Source organism: Sminthopsis crassicaudata, chromosome 5 (genome assembly GCF_048593235.1).
Source record: "Sminthopsis crassicaudata isolate SCR6 chromosome 5, ASM4859323v1, whole genome shotgun sequence".
Lineage (NCBI taxonomy): Eukaryota > Metazoa > Chordata > Mammalia > Dasyuromorphia > Dasyuridae > Sminthopsis > Sminthopsis crassicaudata.
In genome coordinates this window covers 151,314,536-151,339,983 of record NC_133621.1, presented here as the reverse complement: position 1 = coordinate 151,339,983, position 25,448 = coordinate 151,314,536, and the positions used below count along the sequence as shown (strand labels likewise).

General features: G+C 31.5%; 1 protein-coding gene across 2 annotated transcripts in view; it reads left to right on the top strand.

Annotated features, from left to right (window-relative positions):
- SEMA3C (semaphorin 3C) overlaps positions 1-25,448 on the top strand; it is a 193,053-nt gene that overhangs the window by 105,057 nt on the left and 62,548 nt on the right. For both annotated transcript variants that reach the window (XM_074268486.1, XM_074268487.1), the window contains 5 exons: positions 5,412-5,502; positions 15,517-15,636; positions 19,917-20,059; positions 21,750-21,864; positions 23,791-23,860. In XM_074268486.1, coding sequence (XP_074124587.1) covers positions 5,412-5,502; positions 15,517-15,636; positions 19,917-20,059; positions 21,750-21,864; positions 23,791-23,860 — 539 coding nt within the window. The remainder of the gene's footprint in view (positions 1-5,411; positions 5,503-15,516; positions 15,637-19,916; positions 20,060-21,749; positions 21,865-23,790; positions 23,861-25,448) is intronic.

The following is a 25,448-nucleotide window of genomic DNA, read 5'->3' as shown; positions in this document are numbered from 1 at the left end:
TGTAGATTCTGTCAGTCCAGAGCTAATTCAGAGGCTAGATTTGCTATTTAGTCTGAGGGTTATAGGAGGTCAGAAAGAAATGTATATAGTCTTCACCATTTTGGATCCACTCCATAAGTCTCATTTTTTCTTTTATTTGACTTAATGAATAATACTTCATATCTGCCTTAATCTAGAAAAAAAGCTGTTTATTGTAAGGACTTTTTTTTTTAATTGGAAAAAAAATTAAAGACAAAATAACAATTATTTTATGTTTGCTTTGGAATAAGAAACACATTTTTCTTATACAGTTCAAAATTTATGGATGTTTTGTGGTGATTTTACATTCTCAATAATTGAAAAATATTTATCATTTGTTTTCCAAATTTGGTAAAAGAAAGAAATACATTTTTGGGGAGTTCCTAAAGAATGTCAAAAAGGATTAGCTTTGAAAAATCAGTTACAAAAATAATAAAGAGATGGACTTCATTTCAGATGACTTTTCCTACTAATTCTTTTTTTGAATGACTTCTTATAGCAGTGAATGAAACATGACATATCATTATGAATAAGTTTCTTTTAAATTGAAGTATTCACTTAAACAAAATTTAATTTGCACATATCAAAGATTTAACCTTACTCACATAAGCTATTACTAATGATATCCAGAATATATCTATGCAATAAAAAACTAATTAGAAAAGTGAAAATTTTAATAAAATATTTGTTTAATATGTTATTATTGTATTATGAATGCTGTTACCTATGACTAACTGATTAGCTCCTGTATCTATTTTTATTATAAAATGTAAACCTATTGGATTGTCATATGGATCATAGGGTAAACCAAGTCTTTAGGAATTACTTGCAGAATTGTTCTAAATAATTTTTTTCATATGGTAATGTTAGTTTCTATTTGAATGATTGTGGAATCATATACTTATTTTCTAATTTAATTTTAATTTAACTGATTTATAATGAATAAATTATTTTTCTAACAAAATTTTCTTTAGAGTCCTTCTATATTTTTAAAAAGAATTAAGATACCTTCTTAAATATGAAAATATACCTGTTAACAAATATAACAAGAAGAGTGAATTAGACTAATAATAATCTTGTATCCCTTGACAAAATTGTTCTTTTTTTCCATGTGCATTTAGTTTGACTTAAAGTTTTTCTACATATTTTATTTTATTTCTTTAATTAAAACTTTTTTATTTTCAAAATATATACATGGATAGTTTTCAACATTCACTCTTACAAAAACTTGTGTTCTAATGGTTTTCCTTCCCTTACCTCCACTCCCTCCCCTAGATAACGAGTGATCCAATATATGTCAAACGTGCAATTCTACTATAGATATTTCCACAAATATCATGCTGTGCAAGAAAAATCAGTCAAAAAAGAAAAAATGAGAAAGAAAACAAAATGCAAGCAAACAACAGAGTAAAAATACTATCTCGTGAACTACATTCAGTTCTTACTATTCTCTAAAGAGCTAAAGTTTTAAGATCTTATAAAGTACTAATAGTCTTAAATTAGAAATAAATATATGCATGTGACAAAAAATATGATTTACTGAATTAAACATATCTGTTTAGATAAGCATTTATAATGGAATAGCTGATTCTAATATAATAGATATTATGTGATATATTTATTGTATATTATATATTATATATAAAATATAAAAATATAATATAGAATAGCTCATATGTATGAAATCTGTCAGCTATTAATTACTATGAGAGTCATGTATTCTCTAGGTACATGTTTCACTCAAAACATTATTCCATTTACAAATTACTTTATACAGTAATATTAAATTTGAAGTACTATCTTAAAAATTATCCTCAAAAACCCTCCATTGTAAATATAGAATTTATTTAATTAATTATTTAATTAATTAATAGACACTGCTCTCTCTCCAAGGACAAGTCTTTTTAGATGGGGGGGGAAATATAGGTTTATAATTATAGTTCAAGTTTATTGATCAACCTTTTATTCTTATAAGACTATTTTCTTTAGATAATATTATTGTGCATTAGATAAATTTGTTACTTTTTCCATTTTTAGGAACTTTATATGTGGTCAATTTGCATGATTTTTATTCCTGAATTATTTTTTTTTGCTAAGTGCTACAGTCAAATTAACATTTTCTTTGACATTGCCATAATATCCCTCTAACTGTTCAATTCCAAAATTAGGGAAAAAAAGTTAAAAATGATTTGAATAACTTTCCAAAAATTGTTTCTTATGAATTATTTTTATGTTCAGTATAGAACATTAAAATTTTCTTTTTTTAATCGGCCAAATTGATAAAGTCACAATTAAAATTTTCCATAAATTTAAAAATGAAAATGTAATGTATGTATATTTAAATAATTTTTATTGTCTTAAACAGTGTCTTGGATTCTATTAATTATGAAGTGTTAGGTTTGCTGCTTATATGAAACATAAATATTAACCTAACTGAACGAGGAAACTTGGTTAATACCCTGTGGATTATCAGTAAAATAGTAAACCATGGTAGAACCAAGATGATTGGAGGATATGACAGTATAGTGTTGGAAGCATCAAACTAATTTTCTGAGAATCTTTAGTTAAGGGGAGAAGGCTAAGAAAATACCTTGGTTCTGCTTGTCTGTGAGCCTCCTCCTTCTTATATTGTGATCAGAGGAGGAACTATTTTTAAAAATCATTCTGCAAAAAGTATTTCTGGAACAGCAGTAGTTGCTTGCATTGAAAGATGAGAGCAGACTGAGAACAATGAGAAGGAAAATTCAAGGTTCTACAAAGAGTCTTACTATATCTATGGGGAATATTTGAGAACTCCAGCAATGTCTTCTAAGAACTATGAGATACTCTTTTACCATATATGCTCTCTAGACTAGACTTGGACTTTATGCATTTGTGAGAGTCACCATTTTTGCAAGAGATATTGTGTATTCATTCTATAATTCAGTAAATACCAATTTCTGGCCAAGTAATTGATATGAAATAATAACTATGGAGAGAAAGATGCTAGTGGGGCTTGTAAAGCAATAGCATTAAAAAGATAGCTTCCTAATTCCTCAGGATTAATTCTAATGCTCAGAAAAACAAAGTGGTCACATCTTGAGAACATGATCTACTATTGAGAGCAGATACTACACCATGATTCTATGTTTCTAATGTGATACCACATAAATATATACACAAACGTATATATGTGTGTATATGACACCTTCCCTAGCTTCACAGTTTCTCAGTTGCTTCAACTCCAATGATCAGATTTTATCTTCAATCTAACCACTTGCACATAAATATATTTGTATTTTACTATTTCTTCTATTATTGCATAAAGTGCAAGTAGCCTTAGCTTGATCCAACAAACATCATTTTAGATGGGTCCTCACAAAAATGTAATGAGAGTCTTCCAGTTCACCCCAAAGATCATCTCCTGTTTTGTTTAATATAGGGGAAAGAAATTATTTTCTTCACTGTATCCTTCATTTTAGGTAGGCTTTGCTCACAGACCAGAAAAAATCATCAGAAGCCGAATTTTTTTTTTATTAAACATACTACTCTAGTGTAACTCATACAATAAGTTGTTCTTAGTCCTTCAAAAACCACTTAAAACAACAACCTTGCTATGTTTATATCTGTAGTAGTGGGAAAGACTCATATTTTGAACAGGGCTAGGTATAGGATTTGGGGACTTACTTGAGTTGTTGATTGAACAATGGCGGCTCTAATTCTGTTGGGTAAGCTACTGCAACATTTGCTGTCTATGCTGTTAGCCTGTTTCCTAGATGCCAGTCACTTCAACTGTTTCATCAAAAATTACTCTGTTACAAAGCTTTCTTTCTGATTCAAGCCTAAAAAGCACTCACTGCTTCTGATTCCACTGTATTACCAGGATCTTGGTGGTCCCAGAAGGATTATCATTGGAGCTAAAAGGATTAACAAGGGGGGATATATCCTACTTCCAGAATGAAGTATTATAAAGAGCCCCTTGAGAAGAGCAAGGGTTGTCTTTTGCTTTTATTTTGTATCCCTAGAATTTAGCACAGTGCTTGACACATAGCAAACATTTAATAATGATTATAGACAGACTGATCTCTTTTTCTCAGATAGGAAAGAGTGAGGAGGAATTTATTAGCTCTAAGTCAGTAGGCATCGAAGTTGTTGAGAAGATATAGGTGTCTCAGCAATTGTTGGGAGTTTAGATGGAGGAAGACTTTTGAACTGTCCTGTCACCTTGGATTGTTATGATTGCATACTGCTTTCTGCTGTATGTTAAGTTATATATTACCGTAAGTAAGCTAAGTTATATATTACTGTATGCTATAGTGGAAAGCCATTGAATTTAGAATCAGACAACTTGGGCTGTAATCCCATTTCTGAAACATATTGCCTGTTATTTTAAGCTGGTCTCCTGACCTTCAAGGATTCGTATTTATATTGGAAGAGTTCCTTCCAATACCAGATCTATCATTCTAAGAGAGCAGAAACCTTCTCTAGTTCACTTTTGCATTACTGCACATCGAATAACACACAAGTCTTGTATATAATAACAATTTAAATCAATTTGACAAAAATATCAGGTGAATGAAAAAAGAAATTTAAGCTTGGTTTAAGATGCTATTTGTAATTATAAAAATAAGCCAAAGCACTACAGTGGTCATTTATCATTCATGGCATTTTCCCCTTTTCACCTCCTTGCCCTGCAGTGCTATATGAATTAAAATATACTGACATTGATCCTATAGAAGGAGATAACATATTTATTTATTTTGGGGGTAAATATGACATTTGAATGTCAGAAATACATTAACTTTAATTGTTGGTAATTATTTTATTAAAATCATAGATCAATAAGATAATTCATGAGCATTTATTAAATAAGTATCATGTGCTTTGTAGTAAGCATACACATATGAAAACAAGATTTTTTCCTAAAGGAACTTTAATGTCTTAAGACAAAACATTTAGTGGCAAAATGAAAATGTTAAAATCTCAGAAATATTGTTTCCTACAGTATTATCATAAAGAATATATTTTATGCCTGCATTAAACATTTGTCTCAATTTGACTCCACATCTTAACATGTTGTTCATGGTGACCTCTGATTTTCAAATAACATTGGCTGGTTCTTCTTTCATAATCACATGGTATCTGCATAAGTTTTGGGCATGGGATACCATTAAGATATGGTATTAGTTTGAGATTAGTTTAACTTTCACAGATAAACACAGATTACTTGCAGGTCAAATAATTCTTAAAATAGTAGGTTAAGACAATTGACTAGGAACACATAGGTAGCTAAGTAGAAAGTTTCTTCAAGGTATGTTTTTGACATTCTTTTTTTAAAATAAAGTAAACCTCCCTTTCCCATATATTTATAAAGTTGCTTCTTTACATTAACCTTCCCTTATTTTTCATTAAAGGAACAAGTCTTCATGATTGACTCTAAATGTGAATCTGGAAAAGGGCGCTGTTCTTTCAACCCCAATGTAAACACGGTGTCAGTTATGATCAGTAAGTATAAAAACAAATGTGAAATGTTGTTGTGAATTAAATAAAGTAGATTTTGTAATGTGGTCTGCAAAAATTCTCTCATAAAATTCTTCTTGGATCTCCATGTGAAATTTAAAATAAGTGTATGTGAGGAAGAAATTGCAATGAAAAGGAAATGAGGTTTGGGGAAAAGTACTAAAACCTGTTACTTTATGTATGCTTTTTTAATACTTGCAATTTAATAGCATTCCAAAGATATTAGATTTCCTTGGTATAGAAAACCCCTTTACTGGCAATACTTGGAATTCATCTATAATTTTGATGTCTTATAGTTTCTTGCCATGCAAAAGTCAATTTATTCATAACAAAAATTTATTTTGTAAAAAACCAAGAACTGAACTCAGTTCTTCTCAACTCCATTATGACATTTGATAAACTCTGTCATACTGACTTTCAGCTTCTAATACCTTGCAGATATGCATTCTACTGTTGTTATTGTTTTTCTATTAAATCCATCATTTCCTGCACTTTTTATTATTTTATTTAAACTTCACTTTCTTGAAAATTGCTGTTTATGTTGTGCCACTCTAAAGAGATAGGAGAATGAATTAAATAGCTGTATTTCTGTTCCTGTTGTCTGAAAAATCCTATATTAAAAATAAGGGAGAGAAGTGACTGGAATAACTCCTTTTATAAACTTACTCCATTATCCATAAATATATTCAGGTGCCTCATATCATGTTCATAGCACATCATGTTCATAGGCATATGAAGGCAAATTATGAAGGGCTTTGAATTTCAGATTAAGAGTTTGTACTTCATTAAAAGTAAAAAAAAAGGGAGCAAGTATACTTCCTAAATAGGTAAGTGACATGTCCAATGTTTTAGGAGTATCATTTTGGTAGCTGTATGATAGATCAGAAAGGGTGAAGATTTCAGGTGAAGGAATCATTTTTTATTTTTTTTTCAAAAATTACATAATATATATAATTAATTATATAAATTATAATTATATATTATGTAATATATAATAATATATAAGTTTTTATTTTATTAGTATTAGTTATTAAAGCTTTTTATTTACCAACCATATACATGGGTAATTTTTTCCAACATTGACTCTTGCAAAACTTTTTGTTCCAAATTTTTCCTTCCTTCTCCCTACCTCCCCTAGCTAGCAGGTAGTCTAATACATGCTAAATCCAATATATGTATACATATTTATACAGTTATCTTGCTTCACAAGAAAAATCAGATCAAGAAGGAAGAAAAAGAAAAACTGAGAAAGAAAACAAAATGCAAGCAAATAACAACAGAAAGAGTGAGAATGCTATGTTGTATTCCACATTCTGTTCCCATGGTTCTCTCTCTGGATGTAGATGGTTTTGTTCATCACTGAACAAGTGGAACTGGTTTGAATCATCTCATTGTCAGAGAGAGCCACATTCATCGGAATTGATCATTGTGGTTTTGTTGTTGCCATATACAATGATCTCCTGGTTCTGCTCATTTCATTTAGCATCAGTTCATGTAGGTCTCTCCAAGCCTCTGCTGGTCATTTCTTACAGAACAATAATATTCCATATCATTCATATACCATAATTTATACAACCATTCTCCAATTGATGGAGTTTCCATCAATTTCCAGTTTCTTGCCACTACAAAGAGGGCTGCCACAAACATTTTTGCACATGTGAGTCCCTTAGAGATCATTTTTTAGGTTATTGCAATAGTTCAGGTGAGAAAGAAGCTAAGAATTTGAATGAAAGTCAAGTGGTCATCCAAGATGATAAAAGTGATCACTGAAGCTGATAGAAGGGAAGAAGAATGCAAAAATTGTTGTGAAGATAAAATTGATAACACAATACAATTGATTGTATATAGGTGGGGATGAGGTTAGGGAAGAATTAAAGATTACTCTGATGTAGTAGTTTTGAGGATTGGAAAAATTTCTTTGATAGAAATAGGGAATGTTAGAAGATGGTTATTATTTAAGGGAGGTAGAAGATTGAAGAAAATAAATGAGTAATTACTTTTTAGAAATGTCAAATTTTAAAATATTAAAGTATATCAAATACACAATGACAAACAGGCCACTGGTATTGCAGGAGTGAAGGTCAAGAGAGAAAATATGGCATATGAGCTTTTATGAACGTCCACATGTATGGAGCCTCAACTTTCAAGTGATAATCCTCTGATCCTCTGAGGAGGAGTGACTAAACAGGAAGAGACAGAAAAGGGAAATATCAATAAAACCCAAGGAGAGAAGAATGTCCAGGAAGAGAAAGTAGTCAACAGTGTCAAGTGCTGCAGACACATCAAAAAGGAAGAGAAGTAGGAATGGCCAATTGGAATTGTCATTTAAGAGATCATTGGTGAATTTGTATAGAGAAGTGTCAATTGAATAATGAGGTTTGAAAGTAGATTACAAGAGTTGAATGAGTCTTTGGCTGTGAAAGGTAAAATGGGGCATGAGGATCAACTAAATATTTTTTAAGAATGAGGTAGACCTAGACATAATTGAATGCAGGAAGGAAGGAGCCAATATACAGAGACAGATTAAAGATTAGAGAAAGAAGGGATTATTATGGAGGCAACCTGCCAGAGGAGACAGCTTTGAATAGGATCAAGGTTACATGTAGAGGAATTCCAGGCTCCCAGTGGCTAAATCAGGACACAAGTTTAAGAGCGTGCCAAAATGTAACATAATAACTGACTTAAGATTTTCAGGCTTTGATGTAATGAAGTATTCATTGCATACATAGAATTTCAGCACTCCATAGTACTTTTGAGTTCATCAGATCTGATGATAGATTAGATAGTCAAATCCTCATATACAAATGATGAGATGGAGGTCCATAGAGGTTAACTTATTTTTCTAAGGTTACCTAATTGCATGGTGACAGGCCTGAGACTAGAAATAAATCTACTCTCTTCTAATGCAGTGTTTTTTTTCTAATATACTACAATGTCTTCTATGTTTTTGTAGTACAACATTGTTTTATTGGATAACTGAATATTACTGGTATGAAATGAAGCAGCTGCTGTTACAGAGTATTAAGCATAAATTCAGCTAATATAGTCAGTTTTATTATTTGACAAAGAAGTATTTCTTAAAATGGAATATGATAAGATGTACTCTATGGATGAGAAAGGAAAATGTCAATTATATTGTGTTTCTTCACATAATTTTTAGAGACATTTGATCTTCAGTGAAAATGTTTATACTTACATAACAACTTAATTATTGGGTTGATTTTAGTTAGTTATAAAGCTTAGATTTTTTAAAAGTCAACATATTAAGAAATTTAGAGTATGCAATTATTACTTACACAGTTTACCTTCTGGGTATCCACAAATATTTTTATTTGGGGAACAATATGCCTTCAAATTCATAGTTGTGACAAAAAGACTATATAATATTTTGTCCTTTTCATACAACTACACTTTACTAAGCTTAGTAACTTCAGAAAATTCCTGTGATTTTACAAGGATAGAAAGACTTTGGGATTATCTTGGACCCTTGTCCCTTTCTGGGAAAAATGTAATACTTGACAGTTTCACAAGATAGCCACTCTATCTATACTTCCAATTTAAAAATTTTTAAGCTCATACTATTTTAAGTCATCAAAATCACTAAATGGCTGAATAAAGTGACTTTAAAAACACATCTATAATCTGAAGCTTTTCTGGTCAGTGAAACTCCCAACTGTACATTCACATAGCAAAAATTAAAAATTAAATATTTTGAACTTTAACAAAATGAGAGTTACAAAACAATCCTGAAAAAAGAGTTCCTCCTACCCCTACAAAGCATGCTTCCTACCAAGGAAGATATATATCAGTTAAGTCTTTCATTTGAGCAAAGACGGCACAGCAGGACTGGAAACCTTGCTTTAATAAATTAGAATGAATTTAAGGAAGGAAGTGAAGCTGACAGAAACATTTGATGCTTGAATACACAGGTAACTATTGTGGATTGTTTAAGGCCTAGTTAATTAATAAGCCAATGTACATTTGGATTCTAAATTGCATTCCCTCAGACATTTTTTAATGATACAAACATGAGAATTGTAAGTTATGGTAGTATATGAGACGGTGGGAATTTGGCATTGAATGAATGCCTAGGAGGAAAACAAGCACAAGAATGTGAAATAATTAATTACAAACTGATAATAATTTAACAGCCACATATAAATACACACAAATGTGTGTGTTTCTATAGAAATATTTTATATAGACTTTTAAAGAAGCCAAATTGTTCAAATACTTCTTCCTGCTCATTTTGGTTATCCCCTTACAATGGACTCCCACATGGTTTGGACCCCTACTAGGAGGAGAGGCAGGGCTACACAATGCCTGCCATACCTGCTTAGGAACTGTAGGGGTCTGGGTTCATGACCTAGTAAGTAACACAGGAGGAAAATTCCACAAACCCCATTTTTCTATTGCATTCTTTCTTATTCCTGACTAGAAAGCCTGGAGAGGCTCCAACAACATGGGTCATGCCAACGTGACCACATTCTGAGGGCTGCCAGGGGATTTACTCTGGAACATCAGTCAAAGAACACATCTGTGTGGCAGCTCAGTTAGACTCTAACCTTGCTAAATTTGATTTTTAAAGATTGCTGTTAGCTTCTGTTTTGTACCCGGGGGGTAGCATTGATGCTAACCAGTGGAATTTTCTTTGTCCCACAAGGGAAGAATTTATATGCCTTTCATGTATGTTCCTAACATATGGGCTATATTTCCTAGACTGAAGTACATAGAAAATGTAGGTACTTACATCTGCCACTGTTGATAAAAGGTGTTCTTTCCACTTTTGTTTTTCTCGCTTTTTACTACATTTTTCTCTAATATTTTTAAATCTCTCTGGATTGTCAGAAAAGTTCCTTGTAGATCTAAAAGCCCTAGAGAAATTTAACTTGTTATTCAAAATTATATATATTTTTAGAATGCAGGTGTTAAAAATGTGTAAAAGATCTTTCAATCAGTTTTAGTATATCTTTTTATAAAGCTTTAAAGTTCACAGATTTTTATAAAGAAATCTGTGAATTAAGAATTTATAAGAATTTATCCTTTTAAAGAAATAAACAAATCCCATGTGCTCTCTCCTCCTCTGCCTTTTTTTTGAACTACGAGACACATTATGGTATAAAACAGTAGTGTCAAACTCAAATAGAAGAGGGTTCCATTAAACCATCTGTAATCTGTAGACCTTTTGGCTTCTTCTATCTATATTCTATTGCATTTTTACTTATTTTATTAATTATTTTATAGCTACATTTTAATCTACATCAGGGAGCAATAGCACTCTCAGCCTAAGTGTGTTTGATGGTATTAGAAGAATAGTAGTATAGCATTTAGAGCCTCTGGGTTCTAATAATGCTTTCTCCATTTACTGTTCCTTCAACTTGGACATATCATTTAGTCTGTCTTTCTTTTTTATAAAACCTTTTATTTTCAAAACACATACATGGATAATTTTTCAGTATTCATCCTTCCTTGTATTCCAATTCCCCCTCTTCCCTCCACTCCTTCCCTTAAATGGCAAGTAATCCATACGTTAAACATGATAAAAATATATGTTAAATCCAATACATGCATGTGTGTTTATACAATTATCTTTCTGCACAAGAAAAATCAGATCAAAAAGGGAAAAAAAAACAAGAAAGAAGGGGCAGCTAGTTGATGAGTGGATAGAGCACCAGCACTGAAGTCAGGAAGACCTGAATTCAAATGTGGCCTCAGACATTTAACACGTCTTAGCTTGTGACCCTGGACAAGTCACTTAATCCCAATTGCCTCAGCAAAAAAAAAAAAAAAAGAAAATAAAATGCAAGCAAACAACAACACAAAAATTGAAAATGCTATGTTGTGATCCACCCTCAGTTTCCAAACTTCTCTCTCTGGGTATTTTCTTAGTCTTTCTAAGTCTTATCTTTTACACCTATAAAATGGGGATAAAAACATTTGCAGTTTTTTTTGTGTTCTTTTTTTTTTTTTTTTACCTCAGAGCTGTGAGTTGTTAATCACAATTCCTATAAAAGTGTTTACTTAAGACAATATGTACATATATGCATTATGATTTATTAATCAGATGTATTTAATTTTAATTTTCACCCTTTACTATGACTTGATGCATACACAAAAAGTAGATAAAAGTCATAACATATCAATGCTTAAAATGACCATTAATTAAGGCAGTAAACACTCATTAAATGCCAGGCACTGTACTCATTACAGGGGATAAGAAAATAAAATTGAAATAGGTCTTACTCTCAAGGTCCTTATATTCTTTTTTCCCCCAAGGCAATTGGGGTTAAGTAACTTGCCCAGGGTCACACAGGCAGGAGGGATTAAGTGTCTGAGATCAGATTTGAACTCAGATACGCCTGACTTCAAGACTGGTGCTCTATCCACTGTGCCACCTAGCTGCCCTGCCCTGGTCCTTATATTTTTTATTGATTTCAAACAAAATATACATAAATAAGTTAAAAAGATGTGTACAGAAAATAAATATACCATTATTTTGGGATTGAAGATGATAACAACTAACAAATTTTGAAGGGATTTTCATTTATAATTTTTAAAAAAATATTTTCTAATGAGGGAAAACCTATATAAAACCATGAATTAGGGATGTAGTATGATATATATATATATCTATATATAGAAATAAAATCAACTACATCATCTTGTATGAAGCAAACCCAGATTTGGCAAATACTTGACTCTGTGGTATTGCTGTATAAAATGTAATTTAGAAATATTTAGCTACAAAAATATAATAGTATACAGATAAGGTTAACATATAGTTGCGCAAGTCAGTGTGCATTTTACAGGAATAATTATGTATAGTTTAATGACCATTTCTATTTGAATTTCATCCCTCTGGGTTAGCATCTATGGAGGAGAATAATGATCAATAAGACAAGAAAGGTATTATTGAGTGAGTAATACAGCAAAATGTATTTGATGGCAAATACAGATATTTATCATAGAGGCAACCTGAAACTGCTGAAACTCTCTGAGCATGCAAGGAACATGGGTAAGATAGCCTCTACTTTGAGAATATAAGTTTAGAAGGTTGGTAGTTCATGTATAGGAGAGGGTAGACCTGAGGCAGGGAGATCATTCAGGAGACTTACATAATAGTATAAATGAGGGGGTAGCATTAACCTGGACTAGTGATTGTGTATAAGAGGCATTGTGGGGAGTAGGTGCAGAAGATGAGGGATGGGGAAAGTTTGAAGATGAATCAGTTTTAAAAAGATGCACTTACTACACACCTATAATTTGCCAGGAATTGTACTAAATGTTACAGATATAAAGAAAAAGAAATAGTTCATAGACTTTACAGAGCTTACAGTTTTTTAGGAGAGGCTACATATACATATGGAAGAAATTATAAAATAATTTTTGGGCGCCTAACCAGGGTCATCTGGAAAAGCTTCATCTAAAAGGTGGTGCTTAAAGTGAGATTAGAGGGAACAAAGGATTTTGTGAGGTATATATGAAGATTGAATATGTTGTGAGCATATATGACATAGAGCAAAGGAATGGAAATAGGAGAAATTGATTCTAATCTCAATTGAGGCACAGCATGAAAATTGACTCTAAGGATCTAAGGTTATTGAATCTTATTGACTGGATAGATAGGTGTATTCTCTACAGAGTTAGGGATTTTTGGAAGACTGGACTTCAGAGGAGGAAGGTGATGAACTTTTTCTTTGGAATGTTGAATGGGCAATGTCTCTAGAACATTCTGTTGGAGATGTCTAACAGTAAGTGATATAGAACTAGAATTCATGTGTGAAACTAGAGTTGAGAATATAGATCTGGGAATCATGTGCATAGAGAAGAAGACTGAAAGCCTATAATGTTTGAGATCATCAAAAGTTCTAGGGGGTAAGGAAAAGGGAGAGGTGGAAGAGAAGAGAAAAAATTACAAAAGAGGGCCAAGACTTAGAAGTCTTCCATGATTACAGTCAGACTGGAATAATGATGTGGCAAAATAGTCTGAGAAGAAATAAACAGACAGGAAAGAAACCAAGAGAAATCATGGAAGAGGGGATATCCAGAATGAAGGGGAGGTCAGCATTGTCACATGCAGCAAAAAGGTCAAGAATAATTTGAACTGAAGAAAAGATCATTGATTTGACAGATTATCTTTTCAATCAATCAATTAATTAACATTTATTAAGTACCTACTATATACCAGATACTGCAAAAGACAATCCTCCCCTCAAGGAGCTTACAATTTAATGGAGGAGATAATATGGAAACAAATATTAATAAAACAATTTATATTAATAAAATAATTTTTTTAAAGAAGGAAAACACTGAAGTTAAAAAGGATTATAGGGGCAGCTAGGTGGCACAGTGGATAGAGCACCAGCCCTGAATTTAGGAGGACCCGAGTTCAAATCTGGTCTCAGACACTTAACACTTCCTAGCTGTGTGACCCTGGGCAAGTCACTTAACCCCAGCCTCAGGGAGGGAAAAAAAAAAAAAAAAAGGATTATAAAATGTTTCCTGTAGACAGAGGGATTAATTGGGATTTAAAGGAAGTTAAGGAGGTCAGTATTTGGACCAGAGAAAGGAGAGTGTTTCAGGCCCAGACGACTGTCTGGGAAAATGCCCAGAATGGACAGAGTATCTTGCTCATGGAACAGCCAGGAACTAGTGTCACTGAATGGAATAGTATGTATTGGGGGGAGTAAGATATAAGAAGACTTCAAAAGATAGGAAGTGGCTAGGCTATAATAGGCTTTAAATGACAAATAGAACATTATTTGTTCCTGAAGACAATAGACACTGGAGTTTGTGTGTGTGTGGTGGGGGGGTTAAGAATGGAGGATGGGGCTGACATGATCATATGTGCATTTTAGGCAATTACTTTAATAAAGTTGAATGGAGAATGCATTAGAGGAAGAGGTAGATCTACCAGTATGCATTGTGATAAACAAAGCATGAGATGATGAACAACTGCACTACAGAGGTGATAGCAGTGTAAGGTGAAATTAAAAAGATTTGAGGACGTGAAAGATAGTGAGGAGTCCAGGATAACTCCTAGGTTGTGAGCCTGAGGGACTAGAAGGATGATTTTGCTATTTATGTGGTTTAGGGTGAAGAGAATGGATTTAGTTTTGGACATATTGAGTTTAAGATATCTAGACATCCTGTTTGTGATATCAAAAGAAAATGAGGGATGTGAGACTGGAGGTCAGTAGAGAGATTATAGCAAGAAAGGTAGATTTGAAAATTATAAGTATAAAGATGATAACTAAATCCATGGAAGTTGAGATTATTAGGTAAAGTAGTATAGAAGAGGAAGAAAAGAAGAAACAGCATAGAACTCTGAGAAGGCTATGTTTAAAGGTCATGATCTTTTATAACAAAGGAAATAGAGAAGAAGTGATCAGATAGGTAGAAGGAAAGCCATGGAACACTGGTATCCTCAAAACCTACAGAGGAGAGAATATCAAAGAGAAAAGAGCACTTGGCAGTGTCAAAGCCTACATAGATGAGGGACTTGATGTGAGTTGACTCTTGGGATAAAATGGGATGATGGCATTAGTTTTTGACCTCCACATTGAATATTTTTTAATTTTTTTTGTTTTTATTACTTGGGGGAGGGCATTTACTAATCAGGCATATTAGCTATTTGAAAATACTTGGCCTTTGTCAAATTATCTATAATACGTGCATTGGGATGTCACAATATAAAATTCTGGCAGAAGCCTGCTCATGTGTCTGTACATTGAAATGTGTATGTGTGGGGATACATGGGAGTGTATGTCACCACTTTGCCTCTGTGTCTCCATTTGACAGAAGTAAAGTTGTTCAGGAACACAGTCCTTGATTTTTATTTAACTTTTTTTTTAACTTGAATAATGGGACCTTATGAAAAAAATATGCTAGGTACCATATATAATTTTTTGCTAATAGACAATTTCATTTATGCATCTAAAAACAGAGTTTAAAAGATGACTGTTTATATTCAGAATTTCTTTTCCTCCTCTGTTCTAGATGAAGAACTTTTCTCAGGAATGTACATCGATTTCATGGGTACGGATGCTGCTATTTTTCGTAGTTTGACCAAAAGAAATGCAGTCAGAACAGATCAACACAATTCTAAATGGCTAAGTGGTAAGACAAACAGTCGATTTTAAAAGATATTTTTGATTCCCACATATCAAGCCATTTTTTGTTATTTCTCAAATTTTCAGAAGGGAAATGTGGAAAATGTCAAGAAAATAACATGTTCCAGATAATGTACTCCTGATGTGATTGATGAAGACTCTTACAGAGTTGATTCTAAATATTTGGCTAAAGTGAATAATTTAAATAGTCTTTGATTCATGTAACACTTCACCATCTTCATCATAAGACAGTCATCACAGAATATTTATTATATATATGTGTGTGTGTATACATATATACATATATATATAAACACAGTTTATATCATGTTGGCATCTGCCATCAGTAACAAAATTTCTGTTTAAAGCAATTATTCATTATATTTAGTTAAATTATTCAACAAGTTTACAAATCTTGGAATCAATGGATTATCCTCTAGTTTATATGTAGTTTGATAGCTTTCAAATAAGTCTGAGTTCTTGTGCCTTTTTACTTAAGCTTTTATCAATGATGAGCATGATTCATTCATTCTACTGGGGTCTCAGAGAAATATTTATCATAAGAGTTCTTCATCTGATCTTATTCTGTCACTCCAGCCTTTTGCTTAAAAGAAAAGGAAAAAAAATCAGAAAGATCATCAGTATTCCTTGGGGAAAATGTCTTGCTGAATCTCAATGTGACAATCTGCTTAACATTTCTCAGATGATCATGAATCATCCTAGTAAAGCATCTAATTTCACTGATATTCCACTGCAAGAAAGCACTGATTGTGCATTTATTTCTTGAAATTATTCTTCTAGTATATCTGGAAGCTGAGACTTCTGAAAGTTGATTGTCTGAGAATAAGGAGACCCTCTTTGTCTTTTAATGGCATCACAATTTTTTTCTTTGAAATTCTTCCCTTTTATTCAATATGCTGTGTTTTAATGTAGCAAATTCTTTTTTTAAGATCTTCAACTTTCACCTCCTTATTCTGCTTCATGGAATTTCTCTTTTGTGGACAAAACTGAAAGTGGTCTGCTAAGACATTGGTGTCAAAGTTACCAATAGAAACAGGGAACATTAAACCATATATAAAGATCTCAATGGGTCACATAATGACTTAAGAGAACCACACATGTTTGTTTACATATATACACGTACACATATATGTAAATATAGTATGTGAATAAATGTATTATATATTACTAATACATCAACCTGTTAAAATCAGATAGAAACTACATTTTTTTAATCCAGGCCAAACTCAGGAATCGTGGACTACATTTGGCCTGTGGATTATGTATTTAACAACAAGATATACATACTTACACAATACATGCATATACATTCACACAAACATATCTTTTTCATTGAATCTTTGTATGTATATACAGTATGTGGATAAAAAAGAAAGCAACACGTAGAGATTTTACATAAATGTGTGTGTATATATATATATATACATACACATATATGTTTATGTATGTGTACATCTGAATATATACCTATGAATATGAATGAATGAATATATACCTATCTATGCATATGTATATGTGATATACATACACAGGTAGACACACATCCACATTCCAAGGAAAAAGAAACTATACACAGGATGTGAGCATAAAATCTTAGAGCTGAAATAGATCTGAGAGATCCCGCAGTAGCAGGCAATCACAGGTTCCATAGTATAAATTAAAAAAAAAAAAAAAACAAAAGCTAAGCTATTTCCTTGGTTAGGGATACTGTCAGGACTAGAACCAGGTCTGCTAACCAACTCTGGCCTGCTCTGTCTTTCTGAGTTCTCTGTTGCAAAAGTAAAATGTTTTCTTCCACTGAAGGTTATGTAAGATTATTTTGTTTCCCTTCTTTACAACATATTCATAATTGTTACAGACAATGGAACTGTTGGAAAGAAAAAAAAAATTGTTGGCCTGTTTTTATCAGACAGTGGAATGCAAAAAAAAAAAAAAAAAAAAAACACCCTTGGCATTTAGTTTTATTTTCCCATGGAAAGTAATAGCTAGGGGGAAAAACAATTTAGCAAAAATTGATCCCATAATTAGACCATTTCTTTCTTTCCCAACTCATTAATGCTAATAATGGTGATAGTGGTGGTAGTTGTTGTTGTTGAAGATGAAGAAAGCATTACACAAATTTATATTTTACAATTTAAATAGCACTTTCTTCGTAAAACCTCTGTAAAGTAAACCTCTGTAAGGTCAAATCCATTTTATACATGAGGAAATTGATGTTTAGAGAAGTACTAACACATATTTGAATAACAAGTGAGTGTTTTAAGTCAGAGCCTTAAAAGAATACATTATCATGCACTGGCCTTCTACCTCAGCATTCAATATTCTTTCTGGTACTGAAGTCTTAAGGGAGGGGGAAATTATTGTTTTAAATAATTGCTAACATTAATAAACTGTTTTAAGCTTGCAAAGTGATTTCTTCACAAAAAATCTAATAATGTTTATCCCAATAGTTTGGGTAATTGTCCATTTTCAATGAGGATATGGTAATCATTTGTATAATGTATAATAATAATAATATAATGGAATAATATTATATATATATATATATAAAATGAATTCTAAATCCTATATCATATGATTTATGATAAATGGTGCTCTAAACTTAATAAAAGTATGCATATACCATTTTAAGGTTTGTAAAGTGTTATTTATTTATATATATATATATATGAGTATATGCTTGTATATGTGTCTGTATATATACACATACACATTCATCTATCCATCCATCCATCTATTTATCTATTCATCTAGCCACTCATCTCTCTCTTTCTCTCTCTCTCTCTTTCTCTCTCTCTCTCTCTCTCTCTCTCTCTCTCTCTCTCTCTCTCTCTCTCACACACACACACACACACACACACACACACACACACACACATACACACACATACAATTTTTCTTTTACATAGGAACATGGTTGAGGTTGAGAGGAGTTAAGTAATTTGCCTGGGTCACATAGCTAGTATCTGAGGATAGATTCAAATTCATATTTTCCTGATTCCAAGTCCAGCACTTGAGTCTTTAGGCTCCCTAGCTGCCACTTTGCTAATTTCCCTGTTTCTGCTGAGGTACTACCATCTTCCTAGTAATCCCATTTCATTACCTTAACTTCTCTCTCTCCCATATACAATCCAGTGATGTACCAACTCTTATTTATTCTATTAGCAAATCATCTCTCACATATGTTGCCTTTTCCCCACATATTTGGCTGTGCTCTAATTCAGTCCCTTATTATCTTTTATCTGGATTATGATAATTATGATAATAAGAGCCTTCTAATTTGGTCTCTCTATCTCTTTGCTCACTAATCCATCCATTCCTAACTCAGGAATGTCATCATATCTAAGTCTCCATTAGGGCCTGATTGTTTCTAAGAGAAAGTAGCAACTCCTCAATATACCATTTAAGATATTGATCATTCAAAGTCCATTGCCTAGTGAGTCACAACTTCTCACTGTCTCAATTTTCTCATCTCTAAAGTGAGGCAAAATTTCATATGATTATAAGAATTGTTTTAAGAATGAAATGATATAGTATTCATATAGCACTTTGAAAAAAAATCTTAAAATAGAAGAAATAAAAGTTATTATTTATATTATTATTAAGCATTTTATATAAGACAGGAGCTGTGGAGAATTCAAAGAATAAATTATAATTTATTTTACTATTGAATTATGATAGGAATAAGACATGTACAAATAAGTATAATGTCAGGCAGAGTTGACTAATATTATTTTTACTACTAGTACTACTACTTTTCTAGACATTTCATATCCTCTCTTTTTTAAAGTGTCTACTTTACTTTAAATTTACGGAATAAATAAGCATTTTATAACATAGTATGATATAAAAAGAATGTTTCATATGAAATTACAAATATATATACAAATTTCCATTCCTTTTAAATAATTTAAAAAGGCATCACATAAAATTGTTTTTCCCCATTTTACTCCCCCTCCCCTCCAATATATTCTTCATTTAACATTCTATATTTTACTCATATTGGATGGCTAGCTTTTTCCTCAATTCTTGTTATGGCCTTTATATCACCAATGCCTTGCAGATAGTAGTGGTTAATAATTGCTCAATTAAATGGAAGTTTATATATATATATATATATATATATATATATATATATATATATATATATATATATATATATACATATATATATATATAATGCACATTATATATTACTTTGCAAGTAAATTAATGATACTTATGTAAATATTCTTAGTAATTATCTTTTATTTGTTATTTTTTTAGAACCTATGTTTGTAGATGCACATGTTATACCAGATGGTACTGATCCCAATGATGCAAAAGTGTACTTTTTCTTCAAAGAAAAACTAACTGACAATAGTGGTACTACCAAGCAGATTCATTCTATGATTGCTAGAATATGTCCGGTGAGTATATTTTCAGAAAGTATACTTTAATTGGATAAAAGAAATATGTATTTCTTTTCTTTTTTGTTTGTTTGCTCCTATTTATGATGTTATACTCCAAATAAAACAATGGAATTATAAGTTTTATTTAGAAACCACTTGGGAAAAAAGCATGTGTTTATGTGTATTTATGTATGTGTTCAAAAGGGAAACAGAAAATATTCAATTATTTGTAGCCAAAAATAACCACTTTTTATGAATGATTTATTTTTTTCATTTTGTAAAAAATATCCACACATAATGACATAAGTGTATATATAAAAATCCACATTAAATATAATTAAATCTCACAAATTAAGACAAATGAGAAAAATCCATCTAAATAAATAAAAATTACAGAGTATTTTCAAAAGTACAGAAATAACAATTCATGTAGTAGTTAAAAACAAAGCTTGATTTAGGATAACTAAATACACTCATATAACTGATGGGCAGAGGACCTAGAGATTTTATAAGATTTATACAATTTTATTTAATAGTCAATTTAATTTATCTTTAATAATCTTTACAAATACAAATAGAATTCAATAAGTATTATACAGGACTAGGAGCTATGGAGAATTCAAAGATGAAAATATAATTCCTTATAGACTGTATAATCTGACAAGAAGAAGACATATGCACAAATAACTCTAGCCAGATAGAATTACAAATTCATTAAGAAGTACAAAGATTCTGTTATGTGTCATAGTTCAGAAGAATAAGATTTCATTTGCTGTTGGGAAAGCACAAAGATATTTATGAAATACTTTTCATTTCAGTAAGACTTTGAAAATGGGTAATCCTATTTAGAATTTAGGTACTCTTTCCACTGTACATGAGTGTTCTAATTAAAAATTGCTTAAATTATATTAAATAATATTAAAATAGTTTTTTTCTAAAAATTGTATGGTATCTGAAAATCATTTACTCTTCAAGACACATCAGTACCCTACTTATATTTACAAGATCAAACTTTGTTCCTATTTAATAATGATGTGAAGCAAAGTAGTAAAGTCAAAAGGAAATATAAATTCTGAGTAAAGAGAAGGGATGCTATAATATCCATTCTAATTTGCATGAGAAGTGCATGAGACTAATTTTTGGACCTTAACAGATCCTCATGCATATATGGCAAAATATTAGAGGCATTAAGGGCTTGCCAAGCAGGAGATAGAATTATCTACATAGGCCTCTGGAATCTTGATGTATAGGGCAAAGTAGCTCAGTAGCTTTCAAGGGAATTATTACTTTTTGGGTAATTGCAATAATTAATGTTCCTAATGATGCCCCTTTCATCAAGAAAAAGTTAAATAATATTCAATCTATATGGAAGCATGCAACTCATTTTAGAATGGTTTCATTCATTAACATATTAAAAATGAAAGAGCTACTTTATTCAACTGGACTTTACCTAGAAAATTATTCATATTAATGTGACATTCCTTAATAATTATAAATAACATGAAACATTGCCTTATTAAAAAGATACCTCTTAAAATCTTGTCACATTTACCTATCAGAAAAATGATAAAATTTTAAAGGTACATATTAAATATCACTTCATAATATTATAGGATATTCACAATTAGTGGTGTCCAAAGTTATAGTGTGTCTATTCTTTAATGTTACATTTAAATTGGTTGTGATTTGTCAATGCCCTTCTTTTCAGAATGATACTGGAGGACAGCGAAGCCTTGTTAACAAATGGACCACTTTCTTAAAAGCTAGATTAGTATGTTCAGTGATGGATGAAGATGGCACTGAAACTTATTTTGATGAGCTAGGTATGTTGATATGGGACAGATTTGGTTTGAAGAGAATTTGACAGAATTCTAACTTAAAACCATCATTAGAAAAAAATGTTATCTTCAATTTGAAAGTTCATATTAAAAAGTAAAGATAATTTCTCTAATTTGCAAATTTAAATGTGTCAATTTATATATGTAATTTATTAAAAGATCATAAATTCTATCTCCTGGCTAAGAAATGTTAACTGTCCTTTATAATTCATTTCTTACTTTGGACAAAAAAGACACTTTTCAATATAGTTAGTTATATATTCATGATTGCAATATATAGGCCCTGTGCACTGAATCAGAACATGGATAGGGTTGATATTTTTCTTTTTGACCTTTTCCTTCCTTGCCCTTGCCCTTTGTTGTAATACAGGAGCACTTGCCAGTGGCTACTAGAGGTCTAACTCACACCTGTAGAATGGATCTCTTCATGTGAGAGAATGATTATGATACAAGGAGACTGAGAGGCGGTTGCTGTTCTCTGACCTCTCTACTTACAGGCAGTTGCATTGTCTGACCTCTCTTCTCTTCCCTCTTGCCTCCAATTTATTTAATTCCCAATGCGCAATTACATTAGTAAAGACTACTTTGCAACTCCTTCAAGTGTTATGATTCACAGCTGTGGAGGCTCTCAGAGAATTGACTTGTTCCTTCACCTAGGCATGGTCCTTAACAGCCCTTCTTCTTGTTCTTTGCCCTTCCCTCCTCTATTCTTTTCCTTTGTCTCTCCCTTTCTCCCCTCCTTTCTTTCATTTTTCTCTCCCTTCCCTCACTCCCTCCCTCTCTCCTTTTCCCTCCCTCCTTCCCTTCCTTTTATTCCCTCTTTCTTTCCCTTCCTCTCTCCTTTCCCTTCCTCCCTCATTCCCACCTTTCTTCTTGCTCTTCCATCTCTCCACCCTTCCCTCCCTCTCCTCTCTTATTCTTCCTCTTCTTCTCCTATTTGCCCTCCTCTTTTTCTTTTCCTCTTCCTCTTCTTCTTCTTCTTCTCTCCCTCCTCCTTCTTTCTCATCTTTCCTCCCTCCCTCCTCATCTCCCCACCATGTCCTCCTTCATATTTATGCATGTATTTATGTGTATAGGTATGTCAGTATCTATCTTTCTGCACACAAAAAATATATACACATAGCATATGAAATATTTCTTCCTAAAAATAGATGACGTGTGGGGAAATGTTTATTCAGATATGTGTTGGACTAGATGATCTCTGACATCCCTTTTAATTCTCAGATTCCAAGTTTGAATGAGATCTGTGTTTGTACCAGTTTAGTTAACTAAGCACATTAATGAAACATTTAGTTAACTAAAACATTAGTTAAAATGAATGAGATCTGTGTTTGTACCAGAAAAATACAATCTATTTTGTTCTGTGGCATGAATTGGAAAGATCAAAGATAAGGTGGAAAGATATTGGCAGTTATCAGACAATAAGAGTTTCCCAAACTAAGGGAAAAATTTGAGAGGGCATGGAAGTGAGAAGTAATTTAAAAAAACAGAATTGATTGGAATTAGTCATTCCTTAGATAGCTTTGAAGAATAAAATATAACTTCAAGTTTACCAAACATGGGTGAGTTGGCAAATAATTGACAAAATGGAGACTCTTTTACCTAGTTCAGTGGAGAAATGATAAATTCCATTTTAGACGTGTTAAATTTGAATTGTATAATGGGATTTTACTCACTGGGAGTTCCCTACATCAGTGGTCTGAGCAAAGTGTGATTTGTTAGCTACTATACTGTCCTGCATATAATTCTTTATAACAAAGCATGTTTCATGTGTACTATGTGCATAATTTTGTTGTGATTAAAGAGTTGTTGAATGCTCAACTTACAGATTTAATAAATGCTATAAGTAGCTATAGTATAGTAGCAATATTGACTTTGAAGTTTTCAAATAACTGTATTTTTCTTTTTTAGAGGATGTGTTTCTACTTGAAACAGATAATCCTCGGACAACACTCGTTTATGGTATTTTTACAACATCAAGGTAATGATCTTTAAAAAAAAATTAATCTCTATTCTTAAGGAGTCTTAAACTATTTTATTTATTAGTATAGAATGGACTCTTCTCTATTAAAACTAATTTTGCTTAATAATTGGGATTTACATATTCATGCCAATTTAACCTTCAACAGATTGATTAGCAAAATATGTTTTAGCTAGACTAAATAAAAAAAAAAACAATCTTGCTTTACACTGGTAAAATATTTTCTTGATTAAAAAAGGGGAAAATGTGATTATTTGAGCAAAACATTAAATAACAAAATTTGCCAATTGGAATAAAATCTAGTTTTGTTTATTGATCAATTACTTGACTAGTTTTTGTTGAAAAAATGATGACAAATATGCTATAAAAAAAGAATTTTTCCAAAACTGGATCTTTAAACTTTTTGTTAGTATTTATAGTTACCCAAGATAATTTAGATCTAGCTTCATAACACCTTTTTGAGTTCTTCTGATTTGGTTTCTCTATTAGGAACCTTATAATTATATTAAAAGATAGAAATCGTTTTTGTTAGCACAATTGTATTGAATTATAGAATCTTAGAATTCAGATTGACCTTTTAAATGCATTAGAACATATTTGAGTCAAAGAAGAATACTTTCTACAATATTCTTCAATGGTGGGTTCTAGTATCTGCTTGAAAATTTCCAGGGTCTTCTTGAGAGAACTCACTCTATTGTTGTACACCTCTGATTCCTGGTAAATTTTCTCTTGTATTTCTCTAATAACTTAGTTCCCTCTTAAAATGCATTGTTCTTAATCCTGAGCTTTGAAGCTACATGCAGGTTTAAACTTTTACCCCACAGACAATCCTTTCAGTATTTGAAGATGTTGGCATGTATCTTTGTACCTGTCTTTCTCAAAAGTTTCTCAACCATTGTCTTCAACCATTCTTCATATTAGTTTTCAGGTCCACACTTGTTTTCACTACATTCCTTTCGATACACTCAAGTTGTCTGTTTGTTTTAATATCCTTTTAAAATGTGGTAAATATAATTATCTGAGCAATTGGATGTTATTTTTTCTTTTGTTCATCTATTAATGCTACCTAAAGTTGCATTATCATTTAAAAAATAACTGAAGAAAAAAAAATTATTTTGTGGTACTTATCTAAATTACATGCAGACAAATCTATATGTAAATTAAATTTTTAAAAAGAAATAAACAACAAATAACATGGGAAATTAGAAAGCTTTATAATTTTATTTCGAATTTTACATGTTTTTTCTAAAGAAAAACTCTTCTTTCTTAGACTTGTTCTTATAATGGAAACTGGATTAATGGAAAATGGAAAGCATACAACAAGCTAAACAAAGAAGAGTTCCAAAATCCTCAAGGCAGTTTTAGATTTAAGGGAAAGATTTCATGTGTCCAGGTTTTTGTTTTTCTAAAAGTCAAGACATTTACTTAAAAAATAATCAAGGATGGATATATTAGATAATTAAGGCTAATAATCACACTATTACATACATACTTTTTGTAGGTTTTTATATGAAAGCCAATTATGCCCTAAATTAGGCATATAACAGGAGAGAAATGTTTGTGATGTAAAACAATTGTTAGTTTTAGT